This window comes from Muntiacus reevesi, chromosome 10, assembly GCF_963930625.1.
Source record: "Muntiacus reevesi chromosome 10, mMunRee1.1, whole genome shotgun sequence".
NCBI lineage: Eukaryota > Metazoa > Chordata > Mammalia > Artiodactyla > Cervidae > Muntiacus > Muntiacus reevesi.
Window position 1 is genome coordinate 29,830,698 of NC_089258.1, and position 26,649 is coordinate 29,857,346.

At 46.5% G+C, this 26,649-nt stretch overlaps 1 protein-coding gene across 10 annotated transcripts in view; it reads right to left on the bottom strand.

The window, feature by feature from the left end:
- Positions 1–26,649, bottom strand: part of EPB41L4B (erythrocyte membrane protein band 4.1 like 4B) — a 140,813-nt gene that overhangs the window by 94,083 nt on the left and 20,081 nt on the right. For all 10 annotated transcript variants that reach the window (XM_065946957.1, XM_065946956.1, XM_065946960.1 and 7 more), the window contains exon 2: positions 10,362–10,466. In XM_065946957.1, the coding sequence (XP_065803029.1) occupies positions 10,362–10,466 (105 nt within the window). The remainder of the gene's footprint in view (positions 1–10,361; positions 10,467–26,649) is intronic.

The window sequence follows — 26,649 nt, forward strand, 5'->3', positions numbered from 1 at the left end:
GGTTGTCAAATTTTATTATTCATTCACCACTTGCCTATTGGGTAGTTTTTGACGATCAATTTGTCTCATTAGAGTGAAGTCTCATTGCTGCCCCTTAGCCAAGCTGAAGTCCTGGACCCTTAGCCCCTGGGGAAGAGGACACACAAGGACTTATAAATCAACATATTTACTTTCCTGCCAAAGTAAGTATCATGCTAATGGCTTGACTAAACCTGTTCTTTGCCTCACTTTCAAATGAATTTATCCATACCAGGCAAGGAACGTTCTCCCCACAACCAACCTCTAATCTTATTAGCCCCGGAGGCTCAGAGCTTAAAGGAGCTTGTCCCATTTCTTTCCTTTCTCACATCTCCTCCTCACATTTGGAATAGAATAAATTTCAGCCCACTGTTCCTCTCCCTCGGCTGTCAAACCGTAATCTTAATCCAGGCCCCGCCTGGATCATTTCCTCAGTTGGGGTTTTCAACCCTGGCTGCACATTTCAGTCACAGATACCCAGGTTCCACCCAAGATCATTATACAGAATCCTAGATCATTAGTGTTTTCCAAAGGCTGCCAGTGTGCTCATTAAATATTTAATGCTGAAGTTTCGCTGCATCCTCTCCTACCCAAGAATATATCCTAATAATGACCCTGGGGATCCTGCAACATCCACGACCCCTTCTGAAGACTGCTGTCTGAGGTCTGTAAAATCTTCAGCAATTTCAGGGTTTACGAGCCAGATGGCCACGGCCCGGTGTTAACTGACAGGCAGATCATGGCTGGATGCTCCTCCTGGACAGCAAAAGCCCTTCCCTCTGGCCACACTGCTAAAGAAGTTCCCCTCATCCTCGTGCACTGGCCTCCATCCTTCTCACCAAGTCACAGCCACAGAGCCCTGCCCCGAGCAGGACCTACCAGGATGGAGGTTTAGGGCTCACAAAGCTGGGAAAAAAGTCAGAAACAGCTCCATTTAAAAAGCTCCTTGACCCTGCGGTGTTCTGATCAGGTTGGCTCATCTGCATCAGAGGCGATAAGAAAGCCAGTCACAATGTTAAAACGAGATAATAAAACCTCTCCTGTGTCCTACCAGTTCAAACTAACCCAACTTCCTTCTTAGCTGCAGGGCCTGACCGGACCCTGATCATCCGTATTTAATCCCACAAGACCACCCCGGGACTTAAAGACCCCGGGTACTCAGGCCCAGTGTGGCATTTAGCAAATCATATCCTGTACTTGGCTTGAAGCCCAATTTAGCAGCAGCAGGACCTATCTCAGATATTCACCTGCATCTGGCTAAATATAGCCAGGCCGCCTGTCAGCAGAGACCAAGACAAATGGCTCCAGCTCTCTTATCAGACCAGTAAACCAGTCACTGGAAAGAAACAGGTGCGTTTCTGAGTTCAAAGGGCAAGATATTTAACTCAGACACTCTAATGGGTATTAGGTAGTTTCTGATCTGAATTTCTCATCCAAGTCCATCTGGCAAAATCCTTTCCATAAATTGAGATGTGAGATGATCTGGCAAAGCCCATCTGTTCTGACTGTACATCAGTTCTAGAATTATGACATACATGAGACTGGCTGTAGAATTTAATTGTCTAAAACCTACACACGAGCACTTAAATCACAGGAGAGGCTCAGGGCTTGACAAGGGTCTAAAAACTCTGCTGGAACAACCCCTGGGCCAGCACATTTGAGTGATGGAACTCATAACTGGCTTTCTAGTACCTCTAGATTTTCTTGGCTTGTAAAAAGTGTCTAGTTTGCATTTAAATTAGAGCTGGAAGGAATATGAGATAATCACATCCAAAGGATATAAAGAGAAAGAAGAGAACGAACACTTTTGGAGCTTATTGTGTGTGATATTGTGATTCATAATAAGAAATGTATATTTGGTCTTCATCAGTTTCTGGCACTGAGCCCCTAAAACTCTTGTAATTTCCTAAGTGGTAACAGCAATAAAAGTGTCTTAATATTCATAACAAACCCCTTTCCATGACACCTGAGTTTATGTGAATGAGGTTCTTTGGGAAAGCACCTAGGGATGGGGCTGGTTGCTCGGGGAACCAAACACATGAGAGCAGGAACTTTCAGTCCCATCCCCCCATCTCCAGGAAAGGGAGAGGGGCTGGAGGTTGAATCAATTACCAATGGGCGATGATCTAATCAATAGTGTCTGTGTGATGAAGCCTCCGTAAAAACCCAAAAAGACAAGGTTCAGAGGTCTTCAGGGTTGGTGAACATATGGAGATTTGGGAAGAGTGATGTGTTCAGAGGGTCAGAGAAGCTCCACACCTTCCCACCCCCCATACCTTGCTCTGTGAATCTGTCTCATCTGGCTATTCCTGAGTTACATCCTTTTATGATAAACTGGTAACCTAGTAAGTTAAATGCTCTTCTGAGTTCTGCGTTGGCTCTGGCAAAATTGATCATACCCAAGGAGGGGGTCTGGGAACCTCCCACTCACCTATAGCCAGTAGGTTAGAAGCACAGGTGATAACTTGGACTTGGGATTAGTATCTGAAGTGTGTGTTTGGGGGTCGGGTGGGGGGTGGCTGGTGCAGGGAAGTGGGGAGTCTTGAATGACTGAGTCCTTAACCTGTGGGATACCTGACACTATCTACCTGAAGCATTCATCTATTGGTGGTGTTGGAAAAAATATGCATTATATTATGTATCATCCATTGCCTTCTCAGGCCTCAGCATAGAGAAAGGTGGCTATGGCAAGGGCAAGGGGTACTCTGCCAGAGCACTAGTGAGGCAGGATTCTAACTCAGCAAGTGTCAGCACGATGCTCTGGGCCTCCACACACACCCCGGTCTGACACTCCTTTTCTGCCTACAGGAGGGCTCCCGTCTCATACTCATTCAGAAGGAAGTCCTATTAACCTGATGTGCACACTGGCCACTCCAGACTTCCTTGGGGGTTCATTTAACTCAATTGCAGAGACCCCTTCCTTTCCCTTCTCAGGTGGCTCAGTGGTAAAGAATCCACTCACAATGCAGGAGATGTAGGAGGTGTGGGTTCGACCCCTGAATCAGGAGCATCCCCTGGAGAAGGAAATGGCAACCAGTATCCTTGCCTGGAAAATCCCATGGACAGAGGAGCCTGATGGGCTCCAGTCCACGGGTTGCAAACATGACTTAGTGACTATACAACAAACAGAGACTTCCCTTGATCAGCTGTTTCCCACTCACTGCTGATATTTGCATGTGGGCATGAAAACCCGTGCTCTGCCAACATTCAGAAGCAGGCTGCTGGGAGGCCTGGGGCATTTCTGGAGCTGTCTGACATGTCTTTGAGAAAGAGGCCGAAAAGCAGAATTCAAGTCCCAGCCCTGCCACTCGCCTGGGGCGTGGCTGTGCCCTCACCCTTAGCTTCCTCGTCAGTGCACTGAGCTGTCTGCTGACACTGGCTAGAGAATCAACTCCCTGTCTCTGGAAACTAATGAACCATTCATATGCAAGGAAGGGTTTGTCCGCAAACAGGGTGACATTCCAGGCACCCATCAGAGTGAAGCCGCAATAGTCCCTCTGCATGTCCTTCCAGCAGTCACCATGACTGTGCGTCCACCTCCCCGGGCAGCCGTGGGGCCCTGATTACCCATCTACCCGATTCCATGCTGCAGAGACCGGAGAGAAAACCTCTCACAGGTCTTGAGACAAAGGCCTAAATCACCTTTTCTGGATTCCTTGCAGCCAAACGGATCCCCATAAGATGCTCTCTTTTCACGCTGGGGTGGGCTTGGGAAGGGACCAGGATGGCTACCCCTACCCGGTAGAACACCCGCCCCCAAGATGGGATGGAGGCTCCCGCTTGGCGGGGCAGTGGTGACCCCTGCCCCACATCCCTGCCACTCCTCTGCCTGGCCAAGTCATCGCGTCCTCTGTGACTGCAGCCCTCCCCATGTTCGCCCTCCCCCTCTGAGAGTCTGATCACCTCGCCAGTGGTGAGTGGACTGAGCCACAGTATCCCAAGCGGCCACTTGTCTGTCTCCCCCATCAGACTGTGGCTGGCAGGGACATTGCCCAGGCTACCCGTGGACCTCAGAGGTGGCCACTGAGAAAGCTCCAAGTCACAGTGCGCTGCATGGCTTTCTTTGTGTGTGTGTGTTGCGGGGTGGGGGGTGTCCAGAGGTGGGGGGGTTGACACTACCACGTGTCATGAAATCAGTATAAGCCAGTGGAAAAGTGCTGCCCACTGCACTGATAGACCAGGTTCTGACCTTGGCTCTATCCCCTACTTTAACCTTTGTGAGGTTCCGAGTAAGCTGCGGCTTCATCATCTGCGAAATGGGTCTGCCTCACGGATCAATGATGAATAATGAAACACGAGTGCTATAAAGCCTTCGGTTTGGTCAGAGTGGGGACCCAGTAAACAGCACCTACCAGACCAGCCAGGAGAAAGCTGGGTGGGTGCAGGCCAGACCTCGGGTTCTCAGAAGACAGCTTTGATAAGTAAAAATAGAACCCGTGCCCTTGCTTTGAGATGTGCCCGGAGAGAGCTACAGATGAATTCCTGGGTGGCGTTCCTGCTTTAATACAGAAAAAGGAAAGAGGAGGCCCCAGCCTCAACTGCTAAAAATAGGCAATGCCAATAGACTTTGACCTTGCTTCAGGGCTGGGCAGCACTCTATGGAAACCAGGCTTGGCTCTTTGCAGGGAGCTGGGGACGCAGAGAGTTGTGCCAAGAGCCCTGCCACTGCCAGCCCTCTGATATGCATATCAGGGGCTGGGTGGGGATGTCATTCTTGGCAGGAGCCTCTGCCACGGCGCAGTAAGCCACTGGCCAAGTGGACCATTCCCTTCCTGGCCCCCATCTATTACACCTGACACCAACTGCTTCGTCCTAGACCCCAGGAAAAAAATCAGTGGCTCAGTGAACCTTTCCAAAAGGTCGCATCTAAATTGCTAAGGTCTCTCCTACAGGCAAGGCAGTCTTCAGGCTCCAGTCAAGCTCAGTGCATCACCTCTGGGGACCTGATGACTTACGAGCCTGCCCACCTGGAAGAAGAGACCCACAACCATGATGGGTCACAAAGCCCTTTCTCCTCCCTTAACTCACAGGGTCCCTCAGTTTCCCTGCGAAATGGATGTTACTGCATCCACCTTGGTGCTAAGAAAACTGGGGCTCCAGAGTACTGTGTACTGAAAAGAGTGCCTAAACCTGAAATTATAAAAACCTGGGTTCGTGCATGAGCTGTGCGACTCACTCAATGACTTGCCAAGGCCTAAGAGCTTGGGTTTCCCCACCCAGAAGATGGGAGAAATTTGACCAGTGGCTCCTAAGGTCCCTTCTGGGGCTAAAGACTAAAGTTCTAGGTTGTATGCCTTGTTACCACGAGTCACCGAGTCAAGAGGAGAAGATCCTAAGTCTTAGGATCTAATCTGAAAGATTTACTCACATACACAAATAATGATCTTGAGGCCAAACAAGCAAACTGCCAGGGAGGGCAAAATAAACTCAGGTTTACACAGAGGAGGAAAAACACTTTGGGAGTTCAGGGCAAGCTGCATGAAGGGCTGTCATCAGAGTTGGTCTTGAAGGATGGCCAGAAGTTAAACGGGATGAAGTGAAAGTGAAAGTGAAGTCGCTCAGTCGTGTCCGACTCTGCAACCCCATGGACTGTAGCCTACCAGGCTCCTCCGTCTATGGGATTTTCCAGGCAAGAATACTGGGGTGGTTTGGCATTTCCTTCTCCAGGAGATTTTCCCCACCCAGGGATCAAACCCAGGTCTCCTGCATTGTAGACAGATGCTTTACCGTCTGAGCCACCAGGGAAGTCTCTTAAACGGAATGAGAAAGGGCATTCCAGGAGTTGTACCAGCATAAGCAAAGTGACTAAACAACACAACATCACCAGAGCCTAGCCTGCAATGAGCCCCAACTGGAAGGCAGACTGACGAGAAGAAGGGGGCTGGGAGCTCCCGCTGCTCCACATGGCTCAGATCCTCAGAGTCAGGCAGATAATGGCCCTGCACCTGCTCTTGCGGGGCAGAGAAGCACGCCATGTTCACAGAGCTGCAGGCTGGAAAGGCTTTAGCATCTTCAGAGTCTGGGTTCCTGCAGGTGTATGACCTGGGAAGGATGCCTGGATCCCACTGTGAACATCCCTCCTGCCGCACGGGGCCTGATCACCAGCAGGCGGGAAAGCCTAGCAGCCAAGTGAGCAGAGGCTCACAGCAAAGACTTTCATAATGGAGTCACCTCCGTGGTTTTCAGAGAGTGGTCACCTGGGGTTAAGGACACGGCACCGGGGCAGCAAGTACTTGGCTCTCAAGGCAGAAAGATGGGTGTCTTCTCCCTTCTGACTAGAGGAGATGTGAGGGACAGTACTCTGCCTCCCCTTTAGTCTCAGAATCACGGGACATTAAAACCAGAAGGGCTCTTGGTCCAACAAACCCATTTTACAGATGAGGAGACCGAGGCCAAGGGAGAGAAGGTGGCTTATCTAAAGCTCATCAGACCAGGAGCAAGGTTCGGGCCTGAACTCAGTCCTGGGCCACAGACAATCTGAAGCCAAAAATACCATATACAAAAGGACAACAGGAAAAGCAGCTCTGGGAAGAGGACAGACAAGTGTCAGATGCTGGGGACTCTAAATTCGGCACTGAGGAAGCAACTGGAAGTGGAACTCGGATGCAGGTGTATAAACGCTGGAGAAACAGGCAGAGTCCCTTAAGAGAAAGCAGTAAAAAGAATGGACAGAGAGAAAAGGACACTCTGAGGGGCAGGGGAGAAAACTCAAGGCATTCGGGCTACATGACCTCGGTCTTCTCAGCCGGAGGTGAGGCCACCCGTGAGAACAGGCTCCATGGAGACGGGACTAGAGGTCTGTGGTGCAGACTCAGAAGGGGAGCCCTGGGGCACTTCAGGGCCCACTGGGGGTTCATGAGGCTCCAGGAACAGCTCTGGGCTTGGATTTCGCTGAACCTGTGATCTGTGCTTGGACCAGAAGGCACAGCCCATGGCTCTCCAGCAATGCCTGGCAGTCCTGGAGAAGCAGCAGAGGAAGCAGATGCGCCTGCATGCGTGTTGAAGGGGGGCCAGGGGACAGTCACGGGGGCAGGAGAATCAAAGGGCAGATGGGGACACAAAGGACATGCCTGAGACTTGACCGGGCGGGGAGGAAGACCAGGGCAGGAGGGGGTCGTTGAGGGCCAAGGCCACATGCAGAGGAACTGGAAGGAGGGTAAGAAACAACAGAATCCTGGATCTTATCCTGGCCACAGGATAAGAAACAACAGAATCCTGGATCTTGGAGTGAATGGACAGTGACAGGACCCAAGGTGCACTTGGGTGAGGTTTGCTCAAACGAAACTTCAGTGAGAGGAAACCGGGTCTGGAATATTTAGAATTTCAACAACTTGAGTTCTGAGTTTGCCTGGGGAGGAGGAAAATGGGCACTTGAGGCCTTGAAGGATGGGAAGAGAGTGCTGAGGTCAGAGGGTGCAGCACTGAGCGGTCCAACCTGAAGGAAGCAGAAGTACACAGTGGGGGGACAGGGGTGGTGGGTGTGCCCTTCCCTGAGTCACGGGGGCCAAAGGGAGTGTCTCCAGCTCACGGGAAGGAATCAGGACCACGAACCCAAGGAGGCAGCAGGATGCTCATGGCAACAGTCAAGGAGGTAAGGGAGTGGGCTGCAGGCAGACAGGAGGTCCTGAAGGTGGGGAGGAAGTTGGTGGTGTAGAGGGGGCATCCAGTGGGTGCAGGGGGACACATCTGCCCAGCAGGCACTGCAACCCAGGCACACTTAAGCCCTGGCTGCACTCCATCACCGCAGACTGAGCACCACAACATCCATCTCAGGTAGACCCAATTTCCAGGCATCGACTCTGAGTATCTCCTTGCAACCATCATGCATAGCCCCAGGAAGTAATTAAAAAGTGTCTTTCAGGTAGAAAGGCTTAGCTACACTGGAGGAGCTCCAGGGCTCAGTTCAAATATCTCCTAGCAGAGAACTCACCCTTTCATACTCTGTCTAAAATAGCACTGCCCCTTCCTCTATCTCCTCACTCTGCTTTATTTTTCTTAACCCTTATTACCATCTGTCATATTACGCAGGTATTACATACATACACGGCATTATCCACTGCTTAGAACAGGGCCTAGTGCAGAACAAGCACTCAGTAAATATTTTTAGATTGCTGAATAAATTCTCTTTGAAACCCAAAGCCAGATTCTACTGGGAATGGAAACTCTGAAGTCTTTCTTGCTTTTTAAAAGAATAAAGCTGACAGTATGACATTCCTTGATTTCAAACTATACTACAAAGCTACAGTAATCAAAACAGTCTAGTACAGACACATAGCTCAATGGAACAGAGAGCCCAGAAATGAACTTACATTTATATGATCAATTAATCAACAACAAAGGAGGCAAGAATATAAAATGCAGCAAAGACAGCCTCTTCAATAAATGGTGTTGGGAGATCTGTACAGCTATAGGTAGACGAATCAAACAACTTCTCTCTCATACTACATACAAAAATAAATTCAAAATGGACTAAAGACTTAAATATCAGACCTGAAATCATAAAACTTCCAGAAGAAAACATAGGCAGTATGCTCTTTGACAATAATCTTAGTAGTATTTTTTTAATATGTCTCCTTAGGCAAGGGAAACAAAAGAAAAAATAAATAAATGCAACTATACCAAACTAAAAAGCTTTTACACCGTAAAGATAACTATCAGCAAAATAAAAACACCACCTACTGAATGGGAGAAGATCTTTGCAAGCGACATATCTGATAAGGGATTAATGTCCAAAATACAAGATCTCCTACAACTCAACATCAAAAATATCCACACGATCCTATTTAGAAATGGGTAGAAGATCTGAATAGACATTTTTCCAAAGAAGACACACAGATCGCCAACAAAAAACATGAAAAGATGATCAACATCACTATCAGGAAAATGCAAATCTAAACCACCATGAGGGACCCATCACCTCACACCTGTCAGAAGGGCTATTATCAAAAACACAACAAGAACAAGTATTGGTGAGGATGTGGAGAATAGGGACCCCTCGTGCACTGTTTACTGGTGGGAATGTAAACTGATGCAGCCACTATGGAAAAGAGTATGGAGAATCCTCAAAAAATTAAAAACAGAACTACTATATGATCGAGCACTTCCGCTCCTGTATATTTATCCAGAGAAAACAAAAACACTAATGAGAAAAGATACAGGTGCTCTTACGCTCATTGCACTGTTATTTATAGTAACTAAGATACGCAAGCAACCCAAGTGCCCATCAATAGATGAATGGATCAAGAAGATGTGGTATCTAAACATACATATCAGAATACTACTCAGCCATAAAAAATAATGACATCTTGCCATTTGTGACAACGTGAATGGATCTAGAGGGTATTATGCTAAGTGAAATCAATCAGACAGTGAAAGACAAATATGGTATGATATCACTTATGCATGGAGTCTAAGAAACAAATGAACAAACATTACAAAATAGAAACAGAATTATAGATACAGAGGAGAAACAGGTGGTTGCCAGGAGGGGAGGAAGGAGAAAAAAATAGGTGAAGGTGATTAAGAGGTACAAACATCCAGCAGTTGCAAAATAAGTGAGTCACGAGTCTGAAATGTACAGCAAGGAGAATATAGTCAGTAACTATATAATATTTTTGTATGGCAACAGGTTGTAAATAGGCTTATTGTGGAATCATTTACGAATGTACAGAAATATCGAACTACCATCTTGTGTAACAGGAACTAACATAGGATTGTAGGTCAATTATAAAATAGATAAAGAAATAAAAATAAACAAAAGAGTGGTTCTGAGCTGTGTTGAGTTCACTTACTCAGGCACCTCCACTGTGGACAGCTCTGTCTTAGGCAAAACGAGGGAAGTCTTTGCTGACCAAACACAACCTCCTGGAGCCTGCAAGATGGTTCTCGAGCGATGCCAAGACCTGCTCGGACCACCCGGCCCCAGAGTCCACTAAGCCTGGCTGCGATTCAGCTGTGCTCGCAGCACCTGCTCTCTACACCTGGCAAGAGTCCACGAGAAGAGGGTGGCACAGCCTCCTCTGCTAGTTAAAAATACACACAGCAGCCCCAGAAGAATTCTTATAATGAGATTTCTTTCTACCTCCTCTAGAGATGTGCCTACACTGCATCCTCGTGCTTGGAAATGTCTCCCTAGCACATCCCCACGTGCAACAAGATACTGGACACCTCCGGGGTGGGGCGTCATGGGTGCATCACCTCACGTGGGCGCCAGCATCTCCATCCCAAGGCTCTTCACCACAACAGTAATGCAGTTTCACTCCTGTCTTTCTCTACCAATTTCTAGTAACCATGGACCTGTGATTTACCCAGTCCATCATGTAAGGAATCAAAGGAATACTTACCGGAATCTGGGCAGAGTCGAGGAACTGGAGGCCAAAGTAATCTGTTTCCACCAGGTCTAAGTGATACACAATCTGATCAAACAAATCCTGGCCTTTGGCATGTTTCTGGAAGATAAAGGGCAGATGAAATTTTAGGAGGTGACAGTGGATAAGAAACAAGATTTAAAAAAAAAAAACCCAAACAACAAAATCACTTTCCTCTCTTTACCATACACATATGTGTCAGAGTACACAAATTTGTTTAAATGCAATTATTTTTTATTGTAATACAAACTCATGATTAAATCTAAAGCATACATGATGACAAGAAAATCCCACCAAACTACTACTTTATAGGATGATTAGGGAACCAACACCTTATTATGATAAATGGTTAGTAAATAGAAAAAAAAAAATCAAGCGTTGATCCTGACTTTAGCTGGAGCACTAGGAAACCAAAGAGTTGCTATTGTTTAGTTGATAAGACACGTTGCACTCTTTTGCGACTCCATGGACTGCAGCCTGCCAGGCTCCCCTCTCCATGGGATTTCCCAGCCAAGAATACTGGAGTGGGTTGCCATTTACTTCTCCAGGGGTTCTTCCCAACCCAGGAATCAAACCCTCATCTCCTGCATTACAGGCAGATTCCTTTCCACTGAGCCACCAGAAAAGACAAACCAAAGAGTAGATGACAGCATATACAAAAATTAACTGAAAATGAATCGAAGACCTAAATGTAAGAGTTAAAAACTATAAAACTCAGAATAAAACATACATGAAAATCTTCATGACCTTGGATTAGGCAAAAGTTTCTTAGGTAAGACACCAAAGACACAAGCAACAAAAGAAAAAACAAACTGGACATCATCAAAATGTAAAACTTTTATGCTTCAAAGAACATGAAGATATCAAGAAAGTAAAAAAGACAACCCAGAGTGGAAGAAAATTTTACAAAGCATACTTCTGATAAGGGACTTCTCTAGAACACATAAAGAATTATTACAACTCAATAATAAAAAGACAAATTTAAACACAGGTCAAGGATATATAGAGATGAGGATTTCCCGGGTGGCACAGTGGTCAAGAAGCTGCCTGCAGTGCTGGAGATGGGGGTTCAGCCCCTGGATTGGGAAGACCCCCTGGAGAAGGAAATGGCAACCCACTCCAGTATTCTTGCCTGGAGAATCCCATGGACAGAGGAGTCTGGTAGGCTACAAGGGGGTCTCAAAGAATCAGACCTGACCAAGTGACAGAGCACACACACAGATAGAGAGATAGAGAGATAGTTCACCTAAGAGAGATGAATAGCCAACAGGCATATCAAAAGATGCTCAACATCATCAGTCATCAGGGAAGTGCAAATCACAACCACAATTAGACACTTCACACCCATTTGGAGGGCTATAACAAAAAAAAGACATAACCAATGTTGGAAAAATTGGAACCCTCTTATACTGCTGATGGGAATGTCAAATTGTGTAGCTAATTTAGAAAAGAAGCCTGGCAACTTCTTAAACAGTTAAACGCAGAGTTACCATTTGACCCAGCAATTCCACTTCTAGGTAAATATCCAAGGAAAAATGAAAACATTATGCTCACACAGAAACTGATACAAAAATGTTCACAGCAGCATTATTCATAATAGCCCCAAAGTGGAAGCAACCTGAATGTCTATCAACTAATGAATGGATAAACAAAATGCAGCATATCCATACAATGAAATATTATTTGGCCATAAAAAGAATAAAGTTCTGATACACGCTACAACACTGATGGACTCTGAAAACATTATACTAAGTGAAAGAACCTGGTTATAAGTTACAAGTGACCACATATTATTTGAGATGTCCAGAACATTAAGTCTAGAGGCAGAAATTAGATTGATAATTCGTAACTGCTTAGGACTGCCAGGTGTATGGGGTGACAGCAAAGATGAACAGGATTTGGGGGGGTTGGTTAATGAAGTGTTCTAAAATTGACCATGGTCATAGATGTGCAACTCTATGAATATACTAAAACCCACTAAATTCTTATGTTTCAGATAGGTGAATGTATGGTACATGAATCTCTATAAATAAACTACTAAAAACAGCAGAGAGCCAGAGTTTTTCTTTAGTATTCCAGCAAATAAATGAAGAAAGAAAGACAAAACTGTGACAGCACAATTTTGTAGCTTCTGATGAATGCCAGGCTCCAAGTATTGGACACCAGTAGCTACTAACAGTGCAGCAGGAGACAGATAACCAGGTGAGAAACATCCTACCACCCAAGGTATAAGCTTGCTCCCCACACCTCTCTTTCCACAGGGAAAAAATAAAGAAATCTACCTGGGGAGTGGTTAAACCACTAGATCCAACTGTAGGAAATGCAGAGGAATGTTCTAAACTACAAAGAACCACAACTGGCAAGATCCAGCCAGTGGGAAATTCTAGAAACTCCTCAGGACGAATGACCCAGTTTCCTCAACAAACAGAAGATAGGGGAGAGAAGAGATGGAGAGGACACATACAGATTGAAAGAGATTTAAAAGATATTTGTAAACAGCCAAGCCTAACTTGCAGTATCCAAGGATGCACACTTGGGTGAGCAATCTTAGAAAGACAGTAAAGAAGTGATTACAATAAAGTCAGGGTAAGTGTTGCTCTTGGGGTGGGGCATGGGGCTGGGAGGAGCCAACAGCCGTGGACTGCCGGCTGGCTGGCAGGGTTCCAGCTTCTGATGTGCGTGATGGTACCAGGGTGTCTGTCTACTTTCTAGTAGCTCATTAAACTGTGCCTTTATTTGCTCTGTACGTCTCTATTTGGGTTATATAAATAACAATGATAACAAAAAGTTTTAAAAAAATAAAATAAAAACTTCATCAATGATTTACAGTCTCCTTCCTTCCCGGAAATACTCCTCTGAAAACAGCAATTCAACACAAGATTCCAGGAGGCTCGACACGCAGTGACATTCTCTGTAAATGAATCTAGTGGAGAAATAGGGCGGGACTGGGTCGGGCAAAAAGGAGACAATCAAAATTCCAATCGCAGAACACAGCACTGGGCCCAGCAGCACGTAAGAATACTATTCGGCTGTTACAAAAGAGAATGATGATGAGACAGAACCATGGAAAATTCTTTCAACAAACATTCACTAAACAGAGCGCAAGGGAACAGAAGACTGTGATTCCAGCTACATAAATCTATGTATGTGCTGCACATGGACTACTTGATAAAAACAGGAGAGTGGCAAAAATTACAACAGTTGTGTTAGCATGGAGACACGATGGATGGTTTATTTCCCAAGTTTTCTTTAACGCTGATCTCTTGGCAGTTGTTAGGCAACAAATACAAAGTAAAAAAAAAAAAAAAAAATCACAATTCTGGCACTCTTCCTTCTTGCCCATAACAATTCATTCTCTGCAGGTATTTTTTCCAATTACTATCCAGTGCTACTGGCCCCATGCAACACCTATTAGCACAGTGCCAAGGCTTCATTAGTGGGTTTCCTAGCGGGAAAGAACTAGCCAGAGTAGAGCTTTAGCAGCAGGACATGGCAGAAACAACTGGACTGAGAGGAAGCAAGAGACTTCTAGTCCCAGATGCACCACTAATTGCAACCTTAAAGCAATTCACGATCTCCCCCAATCCATATGGCCACCCTCGACTTCCCCCCAATGGCTGCTAATCAGGCTTGGCCATGGTCCCCTGAATATACAGGGCCACCAAAACTCAACTGACCCCAAATCCAACCTACTCCCCACCTGGGTCTTTGGGTTCAGGGTTTACCATCCAGGTACATAATTTTAACACTCCCAGGGTCTGAATTAAAAAAAGCACAGTTCGGCAAATGTAAAATGAGGGGGGTTAGCCAAAGTCTTAGTCTAGGTCATTCCAGATTTTCTTTTTCTGATGTCTTTCTAAAATGGCTCTTAATTTAGAAGGAGCTCAAGGTGGTGGTTGGGAAAATAACCCTTCTAGGGGTAGTGGGTCCCTCTGCCAATGTAAGATAGGCTCCTCTTACTGGTAGACCCTCACTCGGGCTGGACATGGAGGTGGCAGACAGCAGAGTCTGGAGGGTAGTATGTACCATTTTTACTCACCTATAAACACTTCCCCCACTCACCTCCCGAACAAGTACACTCTTTGGTCTCTTCTGCTGGAAGAGGGAATTCCCAGTGGCCCTTACTGGGTCTAAAAAGAGTCTGATGAAATTATGAGGACTGGAATGAATAGAAAGGTCCTTGAAACAAAGGTCCCAGGGGGCTGAAGACAGGAGGATCAAGACCACAGCACTTGAATCAACCATCTCTCACTCCTCCCAGAGAGGATGGATGGACAAGACGGATGGATGGATGGGGGATGTGTAGGGTCTAGGGCCATGAAATGGATCTTCTGGAGGGGCCATGCTAAAGCACAAAAAACAGACTGATATTTCCCAAGCAGCAGACCTAAAAATGACAATACACTCATTAAAATCTTTTCAAATTAAGTTTCCCATGAATAAGTATCTAGGGAACTGTGCTGTACTTCCAAGGCCATTTACCTAAACACAATTTTGTGGCTATTACATGAAGTGCTATCAAGTGATTACACGAGGAGATCAGTTAATGTGACAAGACTAGAAGCTGATCCTGTTGCCTCATCGTTAACTAAGTCGCCCTCTCTGTGATGAATTCATTCACTCACTCATTCAACAAATGTTTATCAATTGCTCATCAAATGCCAGTCACTCTTCCAGGCAATGGGGTACACCAGGGTCACAGAGTCTGGAAGGAGCAGCTACAGGAAACTACAGAAGAACAAATTCTTCTTGGGGAACGAAGTCAGCCTAAAAAGCTTAAGACCCGAGCCCATGGGTCACAGTACCACTTTATCTCCCTGCCTTCCCAAGCTGAATATACTCAGTGTAAAATCTTTCAAAGTTCTGATCACCATCTTGAAATCCAACTACAAGACACGTATGGAGAGTTGCCCCCAAACACAGCAGGATCTAGAGAGCTCTACCCTTGAGTTCTTTCATCCACATCACCTAGTTTTTCTGCCTCCCATCTCAACACATCACTTTTCATAAGGACCAGCAACTAGTGGTTTGGAGACAGTATGTCTCTCTATAGCAGCTCTTTCTGATCTGACAGGAGCTAAAAATAACCATGCACATTAAAACCATGTAAAATAAGAGTACCGGGTTGCCAGCTAAAGACAGGGTCAGGCAGGCAGCCAGCAGGGAAAGGTATGGACATTGTGATTCCTTTGCTGGCCAGTCAGAGGTTCCGATTTAGTCTATCTGCTGGTTCCCAGCCAAGGTCCCGATAAGGAAGACTGCTGGACAGCTGATGTCTTAACTGTCCCTCAGATAAATGAACCAGCCTGACCCTCTCAGATAAGATGCAACGGGCAACGTCTCACTGCAGCCTGACCCACGTGCAATGTAATAAGTCAACAGTGGTCCTGGAAGAACAAAGATGATAGAAGGCCAGCCATCCAAATCTCATTAGTCTCCATAGCATCCAATGCTGTGCATCCCAGGTAGGCTTGAAAGGAGGAAATAAGCTGTGTGTGAGAGTGCCAGTCAAGCGTGTACATTCTAGGTGGTGGAAAGCACGCCATCTGGGCAGAGAAAGGATTTCAGGGGCCTTGGAGGCACACGAGGCTCTCTCCCTTCCATCCACCGGCTCCACATCCATCAGAGGGCAAGTCCTTCTGCACCCATCTTCCGAAGGCTCTCTCTTTCCTCTCCATTACAGCTCAGGCCACATCACTCCATCTGTGGGCCACAGCAAGAGTTCCTTGAGTGGTCCAAGGTTATCACTCCATTTATCAATTATTGATCTTATGTTTTATAACATGTGGAAACTTGATAAGCACAGAGGGACAGAGGGCGGAGGTGGAGGAGAGGGTGGGAGTAGGGGCAGAGTCTTTCTTTAGCTCTAAGTATTACGGTGACCATCTGATGGTGGCCTCAAACTGGTTATAAACACACACAGTTGTCCCAAGGTGGAGCCACACCCTGGGACTCTTAGAGGCCAAAATGTTGGGTTGGAAAACCAGCTCGATTTCTTTTCTAGCAATATGACTTGACTTTAGGCAACTCCCATGCCAAGTCCCAGCTTCTCCATCTGAAAAACGGGTGCTCTCCTCTACCCTATCCACCCTGCTAAGTCACTGCATTAATAAAAAAGAAAGCAAACAAGCATCCGCTGGCAACTGCAGTGTCCTATACACACAAAGGAATTGCTATCACTTTCATCCAAACCTTATTTCTCTCACAAGTCCACAGGAATAACACAATGTGGTTTTTTTTTTTTTTTTTTTTTTTTTTTTTTGCCAAATGCTGAACAAGTACCGACAAACGTCCATCTAATCAAAGTTATGGTTTTTCCAGTAGTCATGTATGGATGTGAGAGTTGGACTCTAAAGAAAACCGAGCGCCAAAGAATGCATGCTTTTGAACTGTGGTGTTGGAGAAAACTCTTGAGAGTCCCTTGGTCTGCAAGGAGATCAAACCAGTCAATACTAAAGGAAATCAGTCCTGAATATTCACTGGAAGGACTGATGCTGAAGCTGAAACTCCAATACTCTGGCCACCTGATGCAAAGAACTGACTCATTGAGAAAGACCCTGATGCTGGGAAAGATTAAAAGCAGGAGGAGAAGGGGATGACAGAGGATGAGATGGTTGGATGGCATCAACAACTCGATGGACATGAGTTTGAGCAAGCTCCGGGAGTTGGTGATGGACAAGGAAGCCTGACGTGCTGCAGTCCACGGGATCGCAGAGTGGGACACGACTGAGCGACTGAACTGAACAAATACATGATCTAGTAATCCCACTGAAAGGAAAAGAGACTAGCCTGGCTTTGGGATTTTGAGTAAATCCATGTTAGTTCTTAGAGATCAACTCCTTCCTTTCTTAACCACCCCTTGTTTAAACAGCTCTCAGGACTCTGACTGTTCTCACCAGCGGTTTTCCTGGCCATTGGTTCCCAGAAGGCACCTGCCTCAAGGCATCTTTCAACTGCCTTTAGGAAGTGCTAATTTCATGGTTAGTTACTACTTCCTGCCCTTACCCCCAAACTTGATAACTTGCTACTTTTCTCTGAACCTGCAGGTGTACACAGAGGGGCAAGGGGTCTACGGTCCCACTGCCATCACTACTAAGTCATCGCAAAGAAATATACACTGTTAAAAAGAAAGAAAGAAAGAAAGAAATACACACTGTTCACACCAGGATGTCGTAAACACAAATATCTGAAATTACCAAATAAAGTTACCTTGAAATTTCATCCTAAGTGAGAAATAGCAGCTCAGCCATCAGCAAGATCTGGTGACTCAAAACTGAAATCTACTGATGCAAAGACAATGCAGAGGATCCCTAATCTGCTGGATTGAAAGCCAGGCTGTCGAGTTTATAAATTCCACCTCCCAGTTGAAGAAGGCTTCCATGTTTACCAAGGTTCCATGACCCCAGTTTACAAAGAAAGAGCCTGAGCCTCAGAGAGAGAGATCAACATGACCAAATTCCTACTGCTCACAAGTGGCAGGCCAAGAATCAGAACCCAGCCTTCTGGATTTCTAGGACAGAGTTCCTTCCATCTCATCCCACGACTTCTCCAGTCAGTTCATTCACCTCTTTGGCTCCAAACACATGCAACGTGTCCAGCCAGCAAAGGAGAAATATTTCTTAAGCCCAATTCAACACACGGCTGCAGAAAGCATGCTTCGTGCACGGTCTTGGCTACAGCTGGGAGACAGGGCCACAAGGTCAAACACCAGCAGGCCTCCTGGTGGGAGGTGGGGGGCAATTCCCACTCTGTTTGGAGGCAGGGAAGTCGGGGCAGAATGGAAAGTAGTTGATTCACTCACACACTAGCCCAGAAGCCAAGGTACTGTCTGTGGGAGACACCAAGAGTCTGGGCAGCTCCTGGAAATTCAATTTTGGTAATCAGAGTACGTGTTACTAATTTCCTGACCTGCCTGGCTAACCATCTCTTAGAAATCGGAGGAAGCAACCACTGGCCTTAATTTTGGTCAACAAGGAAGTGAGAACAGTCTTAGAAGAAAGTGTTGTTTTGGTGGGCAAGTCAGTGAAAGGAGGCAGTGTGGATGGAGTTATCTTCCAACCAGGGGTGCAGGGCTCTCCACGTGGGACACGAGGCCTGGGCAGGTAGATAATTGGCTTAACGGTTCCTGCACAGAGCACCACCACAATAGCTTCCAGAGATGGAGCGATCAATCTAAAACACTGAGACTGTGCTCCCTTATTACCTGTCGATCAGCCTCTGTTCCAGGCTGATAAACCATCTTTGGGCGGACAGTCAAAGCTCTCATTTGTTTCTGCTGTGAGAATTAAATGGCCCCGACAGCCATTATCCTACGAACCTTCTTGCAATCAGTGTGGAACACCTAACACCTTCTGATGACCTCAGTTTCTGCCTCCCTATCGCTGCTTCTAAGCATGCCTACATGTGACTCAGTGGTCAGCTGAAGCGAGACCTTCACCTTTACTCCTCAAAGCACTGAATAAAGCCTGGACACTAAAATTACTTGATCCTGGCAGCCCTGAAAATTGGTTTCACCTGACACTTCAAATATTACACCTCCTCCTCTCAGTAAAAAACCCTAAAACAGCACAGGTTGAATACTGTTTAATTTGGGGGTAACTACTATCAGGCCTACTATCAGGCCTCTTGAGAGTCTCTTGGACTGCAAGGAGATCCAACCAGTCCATCCTAAAGGAAATTACTCCTGAATGTTCATTGGAAGGACTGATGTTGAAGCTGAAACTCCGATATTTTGGCCACCTGATGCAAAGAGCTGACTCATCTGAAAAGACCCTGATGCTGGTAAAGATTGAAGATGAGAGGAGAGGGGGACGACAAAGGACGCGATGGTTAGATGGCATCACCGACTCAATGGACGTGAGTTTGAGTAAACTCCGGGAGTTGGTGATGGACAGGGAGGCCTGGCATGCTGCAGTCCATGGGGTCACGAAGAGTCGGATACAACTGAGCGACTGAACTGAACTATCAGGCCCAGGCTTCCCTGTTGGCTCAGTGGTAAAGAATCCATCTGCCAATACAGGAGACAGGGTTCAATCCCTGGGTCAGGAAGATCCCCTGGAGGAGCACATGGCAACCCACTCCAGTGTTCTTGCCTGGAGAATCCCACGGACAGAGGAGCCTGGTGGGCTACAGTCCGTGGGGTCGCAAAGAGTCAGACATGACTTAGCAACTGAGCACACACTTAATATGTGATCCTCAACTGACAGAGACAAAAATATCAGACAACCCCCTTAACACCAAGGTCCACTGGACAAATTACTCTTAGAATTCTGGACTGGGAGACTCTCGTCACCTTTATTATTAAGCAAGGTGAGTCATGAACCAGTCACAATGCTCTTGGCCCAACTGAGTCCACACAAAGCTCTAGAGAATTGGATCGGGGGCAGGAGACTGCCCTGAATGACCTCTAAGGCAGGTCAGCTTAGTGCCCTCTACCTTACATCAAAAGAGAAGCAAGTACAAGGGGGACGTGAAAGGCCCCAGGTGGCAAGTACCTATCGTGCTAATTTTCACACTGATCGTTTTAAACTGGTGGAACTTACAAACAGGGCTGTCAAGTTTTTCTCCTTTTCCCTTGCATCTGGAAGAGCCTGGTGCTGCTACAACCAAATAGAATATGCTATTAGTGATATTTTGCCATTTCCAAGGTGAGTAACAGTTCTCTAGGGACACTTGTTCTGTGGGAAAAGCCAACTACCATGTAAAAAATCCAACTACCCTAAGACTAGCACGCTGAAGAGGCCGTGAACAGATGTTCCTGTCAACTGTTCCAGCTGAGTCCAGCCTCCAGCCATACCTGCCAAGGTGCCAGACATGTGAGCGCAGCCACCGCGAACCGCCCACACTAGTCAATCTTGCAACTAAGCCCTCCTGGGTGACCTGGTCCATGACACGAGGAGCAAAAGAAAATCTCAGCCTGGCCCCACTTCAATGGGTTCTTGACCAACAGAATCCATGAACTATGATAAACGGGGATGCTTTAAACCACTGAGCACTGGGGAACTTGTTATGTAATTAGATAATCAGAAAGAAAACCATGCAAATACACAGATATAACATGTGTGCGTGGCATGTGTGTGTACATAAAAGATTTAGCATGAAAAAAATTTTTCCATAACTTTAAAAACTGTTTCTTAGGAATCCTTACTGTGATGCTAACTCAGGTACCATCTGCTTGGAGACAACGAATTAGAATATATTGAGTCTAGAAAAAAAAAGGGGGGGGGGTAAACAAACTGAAAAACTACTCTTTGAAGGTCACTAACTGTTTAGGAAAAAGATATTAAAATCAAGGCTGGAATGATTGAAGCTGCCTTCACCAACACTGTATTAAGAACACAATAAACTGCACTGTAGATGGGGGAGAGGACTGTTAGGGATTCAAAGAGACTTAAAAGACATTATTTACCAAATGCAATGTGTCGTCTGTACTTGGCTCCTGATTCAAACATGCCAACCACCAACCACAAAAAGGTTTTTGAGATGCTGGAGGAAAAGTAAACAAGGACTCGGTATCAGACAACATTGAAGAATCATTGTTCCTTTTGTTGAGTGTGGTAACAGATGGTAGACATGTAGAAAGAGAGAGAGACACCCATTTAGGTATTAACAGGCTAAATGATACAAAGGTGTCTCAGAGTTGCTTGAAAATACTCCAGAGAAATAATAAAATATGGGTGCTATATACAAGATAGTTTCATCATACCATTGTCTCAACTTGTATATTTGAAATTTTCCATAATAAAAACTTAATGAAAACTTCACAAACTGCAAAGAAGTAGAGGGTTGGAAGGTGTCTGGCCACGTGACCAGGGTCCCACACAGGCCCTACTAGGCATCCAAGTTACCAAGTAAGACGCAGATATGGCTCAGAAATCAACACATTCAAGTTCCTCATTTTACAGATGGGGAAAAACGAGGCCAGACATAGGTCATGTTGGCAGGCAGCCAGTGCAAAGCCAAGAATAGAACACTAGCCTTCTGACCCTGAGACCAATACAGTTTTCTTTCTCAGAACTATCTTGAGACAAATGCGTTATGTTACCTGAATAGGAAACAAAAACAACCAGCCTAGCATTTCTGCTATGGAAAGGTTAGAGATCAAATAGGCAATATCAAAAATTTCAGTGTTAAAAGCTTCTTGGCTATAAAAAGTGACTGGTTTGGGCAAATATTTTTGGCTTTTTAAAATGGTGAATCAGTAAAGGGGGGGGGGGGGAGAAAGAAACCACAGGAGAAAGGAAAAGAAAATGAAACAAATTTGTGCCTGGCCAAAGAGTAACATGCAATTAAAATGATGGATGCCTTTGTGCCAGAGGTTGAGTCTGAAACAAGCTACTGGAAGAAGGGCAGCCCTGAAAATAAATTGCCAAATCACTTTTTGCAGCCAGATTGCAGATTCCCCATCCATGTGATTCTAAAAGCAAATAACTCCACATAAATAAATATGCAATGAATTCCCAGGAAACCCAGCCAAGAAACATGAACAGAAAGAACTAATTTTGGGTGGACGACTGCCCCCACCGATCCTGCAACTTAGGAACGCAACTAAATTTGCAGAGTGAAGCAGGTCGGTGCTACCTCGCATCCTTCCCTCAATTGCTGGGTCCTGTAACGACCGCCCCCCTTCTCTCCTTGGAGCCGTTTACAGCGCTGAAAGTTCTGGGTGTCGCAGCACACCCCATGATGCAGCGGCTGACAGCATGGACTCTGGGATCAGCGTGGCAGGGATCTGAGTCCCAGCCCTGGTCCTCAGCTTAGGCTGAGACCGGTGTCAGAAATGTCTTACCTGGTAGGAATGTTTGAGGATGGCAAGAAACGAAATGATGACTTTAACTGGGCTTGGCCCCAGGGTTCACCCATAGGGCAAGTCCGTGGAGGCAGGCTTCATTCTAGGTGGCCTGTCAACTTGTGGAAGATGAGCTTTACAAGGTGGAGTGATTGGGGAGTATCAGAAGATGAACTATGTCCCCCCCAGATTCATATGTTGAAGCCTTAACCCTCCAATGCTTCCCAACGCGGCTGTAACTGGAGAAGAGGTAATTAAGTTAAAATGAGTTCATTAGCACGTACCCTATCCTATCTGACGGTCCTTATAAACAGGGGTCACACACACAGACACCGAGGCTGCATATAGAAATACCACCAGAAGACAGCAGGAGATGGGGCAGCAAGAGGGCGGCTGTCCACAAGGCAAGGAGAGAGGCCTGACTGCCGGCACCTTGATTCTTGATTCTAGAGACTTCCAGCCTCTGGAACCATGAAAAGATGAATTTCTATTGTTCAAGCCACCGAGACCATGGTACTTTGTTTACGGCAGCTCAAGCTGAGCAATACAGGGAGATTCAAGTTAGGACCAATTTTCAATCTGGCTCGAGCAAGCTCCAGAAGATGGTGAGGGACAGGGAAGCCTGGCGTGCTGCAGTCCATGGGGTCACAAAGAGTGACCAGCACTTTAGCACTTTCAGTGATCACACCAACTGAGGCACAGAATTCCAGGCCTTAATTTACTCAGCTCGGTGCACTCGGAAGATTTTCAAAACAGGTTAATGAGTGGAAAAGCACATAAAACTTTTAACCTTGTCTCTGGTGAGCGTGACTGTTAGGGTCATAAAACTACAACTGAGGCACCATCATCCATGTCCCTGATGGAGGGGTATAAAATAAAGCTGTCTTGTTACAGGTGGCCTTTGATTTTTCATTCTTCTCTCTCTCTTTTTCCTTTGATGAGTCAGTAGTCATAAAAAAAGTCTCCTGGAAGAAGAAGGCAGAGAATGACACATTCAGAAGAAGAAAAGGAGGGCGTGATGCCTACGGGCACTCCCTGGGTCTGGATTTGCAGGGATGGCATTGTCAAGATTATTATGAGGTGAGTGGTCTGTGTTCAGTGTGAGGTGTGGTGAGGAGACTCTTGGCCAGTTCACCACACAGAAAGTGAGCCTCTCCTTACCCATGAACTAGGAAAAATGTTCCAATCACAGATGCATTTTTAAAAGCAATAATGAATATGAAACATGGTAAAAAAAAAATATGAACTATTAAAAAAAAGTATGTAGTATTATGGAATGTTACTTTAAAGTAGAAGACACAAATAGGGAATTATCTACAGAACACCTAGGCACAAATACAGAGGTATTCCCTGGTGGCTCAGTGGTAAAGAAGCCGCCTGCAATGTAAGAGACTTGGGTTTGATCCCTGGGTCAGGCAGATCCCCTGGAGAAGAGCATGGCAATCCAATTCAGAATTCTTGCCTGGAGAATCCCAAGGACAGAGGAGCCTGGTGGGCTACAGTCCATGGGGTCACAAAGAATCTGACATGACTTAGTGACTAAACACACACACACACACACAAATACAGCAGCAACTCATCATCTCTCGCTGCTATGGATTGGTCATAGCTAACCCCAACATCTCCCAGTTCAACCAGAACTAATTCACCTAGGATGATTTCACCTGCAAGAGAAGACCTCAGTGACCGAGGACTTCAAATCTCTCTCAAAAGACTTTTCTCCAAGACTGTCTCTAAACCAGGCATTAAACCTCAACCCTTATACCTTCTCAGGGATCTAGGGAGTTACGATTGGGGCAGGAGGAAAATCTGTACGGGGTTATGCAGGTGCCAGCCATGCCAGCAGGCTCCTGCTGGACAGTGCGCACAAGTGAACTGCAGGCCTCACCACACAGATCTAGTCAACTGCTCTATGAGAAGTCAGACCGTGCTATCAGACTTTCCAGTTGCACAAGAAAGCTACAAAATCGAAACTCCTTTATGTGAAATGTGGAAATTTTTTAAAGCCTTGTACAGACCTTTAGTCTACTTTTTAATTGGAGCATGACACATGCAGACAAAACCACACAGGTCACATGTGTACCACGCTGGGAATGATCGGAAGTGACCATGACTAGGCAGCCACCGCCCAGGTCAAAAGACAGGACCGTTCCCAGCTTCTGGAAGTCCCGAGCGTGTCTTCCAATCCCCCTCTCTCCCTCCCTCCCACAGGGGCTGCAGGCTGGCTGCGCCCATCTCATAGTTCTAGACACAATCAGAAGTGCATGGCCTGTATTCCTCTACAGCCACGTGGGGCCTGGGCCCCTCCAATCCACAATCTTGATGGCTGAGCAGAGGCACACCGGTGGGCCTTACAGCCCTAAGTGGAAGAGAGATGAGGCCCAAGTGAACGCGCCTTTGTGGATTCACTCACGGCTGAGAAGGACTCGCCAAGGGAGGAGCCCCAGATAAGAAGCCCCAAGTGTGGGTGGAGTGGGAAGGTCAAAGTCACAAAGGGGAGGGTCTGTTCCCCCGAGCAAATGGACAGGGGACAAAAGGACAGGGGAGGTGGCAGGTGCCAGGGGGAGGAAGCCAAAGTTCACAGCCACCAACAAGGCAGAGGGAGAGCGTGCCTGGAGACTCACAGCCAGGGCGACTGGGACTAAATCCCGTGCCCACGAGACTGGCATCTTCCCCAGAGGACGCCAAATGGGCCGGATTCCTGGGAGGGGGAGGAATCAACAAAGATCACCTAGCGTGCCCCAGCTTTTAAAACCCTTTCGCAGGGTCATTATCAATACACGTGAGCTTCCCAGGTGGTGTTAGTGGTGAAGAACCTGCTTGGCAATGCCCAAGGTGTAAGAGAGGCAGGTTCGATCCCTGGGTAAGAAAGATCCCCTGGAGAAGGGCATGGCAACCCACTCCAATGTTCCTGCCTGGAGAATTCTATGGACAGAGGAGCCTGGCGGCCTACGGTCCATGGGGTCACAAAGAGTTGGACATGACTGAAGCGAGTCAGCACACACACACGCCCCAAAACATGTGAAGTAAGCAGAAGAGTAAACACCTGTCACTCAGGTTTAACAAGGATCAACATTCAGAGTCCTCTTTACTCTTTCCTCCCCCTTCCCTCCATTAATTTTTGAACACTTTTTTTGCACGGATGGTGGTGGTGCATTTACTTACACTTAAATGTGCAAATCTGAGCTGCTCCATCTTGACAGATGGAAACTACTGTGTTACCACATTTTGACAGATGGAATCATCTGTGCAACCCATGCCCCTGTACCATTCCGCACATTCTATCTCCCCAGATCCTGGGTGCCCCTCTCAGGTCAATTTCTGGCTGTCCTCACTCCCTAGGAAGCAACACCCATTCTGAATTGATTCTTCTCCAGATTAGTTTTGCCAGTTCTGGAGTGACACAGAAATGGAATCATCCAGAAGGTACTCTTGTACAAGGCTTATTTCACTCAGCATAATGCCTGTGAAGACAGAAAGATGGGTTTTAAAATTCACTTTGGGCCACACTGTATAGACATGTCTTTATCACCTTTCCCACACTATCTTATGTGGATAAACTATAAAGCTCTGAGATAAACATTTGAGATAAAGATAACCTGCACTGGGATTCAGAGCTGTGATTTTCAATGAATTACTCAAATCCTGCTTTCTTGCCTGGGTCCCATGTTCCAGATACTGGTTTCTGCACCTTAAATGTGTGACAGCCACCACCCCAGAGCTCTGACCTGCGGTGACCTCTGAGAAGCAAGGCTGACCACTGTTTTTTCCCCCGTCTCTTGCCCTGGCCCTTCCTTCTTAAGCAAGAAAACTGGGTACAAATGGGTTTGTTGCTCAGTTGCGTCCCACTCTTTGCGACCCCATGGACTGCAGCACACCAGGCTTCCCCGTCCTTTATCGTCTCTCAGAGTTTGCTCAAACTCATGTCCATTGAGTCGGTGATGCCATCCAACCATCTCATCCTCTGTCATCCCCTTCTCCTCCTGCCCTCAATATTTCCCAGCATCGGGGTCTTTTCCAATGAGTCGGCACTTCGCATCAGGTGGCCAACGTATTGGAGCTTCAGTTCCAGCCTTTCCAGTGAATATTCAGGTAAAGCTGCAGTGTTCTCTGCAAACCCCAAAGACGCATCTTCCCACTAAACAGGCAGTTGCTTGAGGAAAGATGCAATCTTGACTCAGTCTTGTATCCTCCTGGCCCCCGGCATGGTTCTGTGCATAGAGCAGGCTCTCAGTAAACACCCGTGTTTCTTATTCTTCACTCTGCCTTGAAGATGTCAGGCCACCCAGGATTGGGAGGCGACAGAGCAGAAGGGCGAGCGCTCGGGTGCTCTGACGCCCATGCTCGGGGACTGGCCGGGAACAAGCTTCCACAAGCCTACCGCGGGCACCATCTGCGTCTCTCTGTCTTGACCTCCCAGTTGGCCCGGTGGATGTGAGCTGCGTTAAAAGCCTTACCACACTCCTCTCCAGGTGT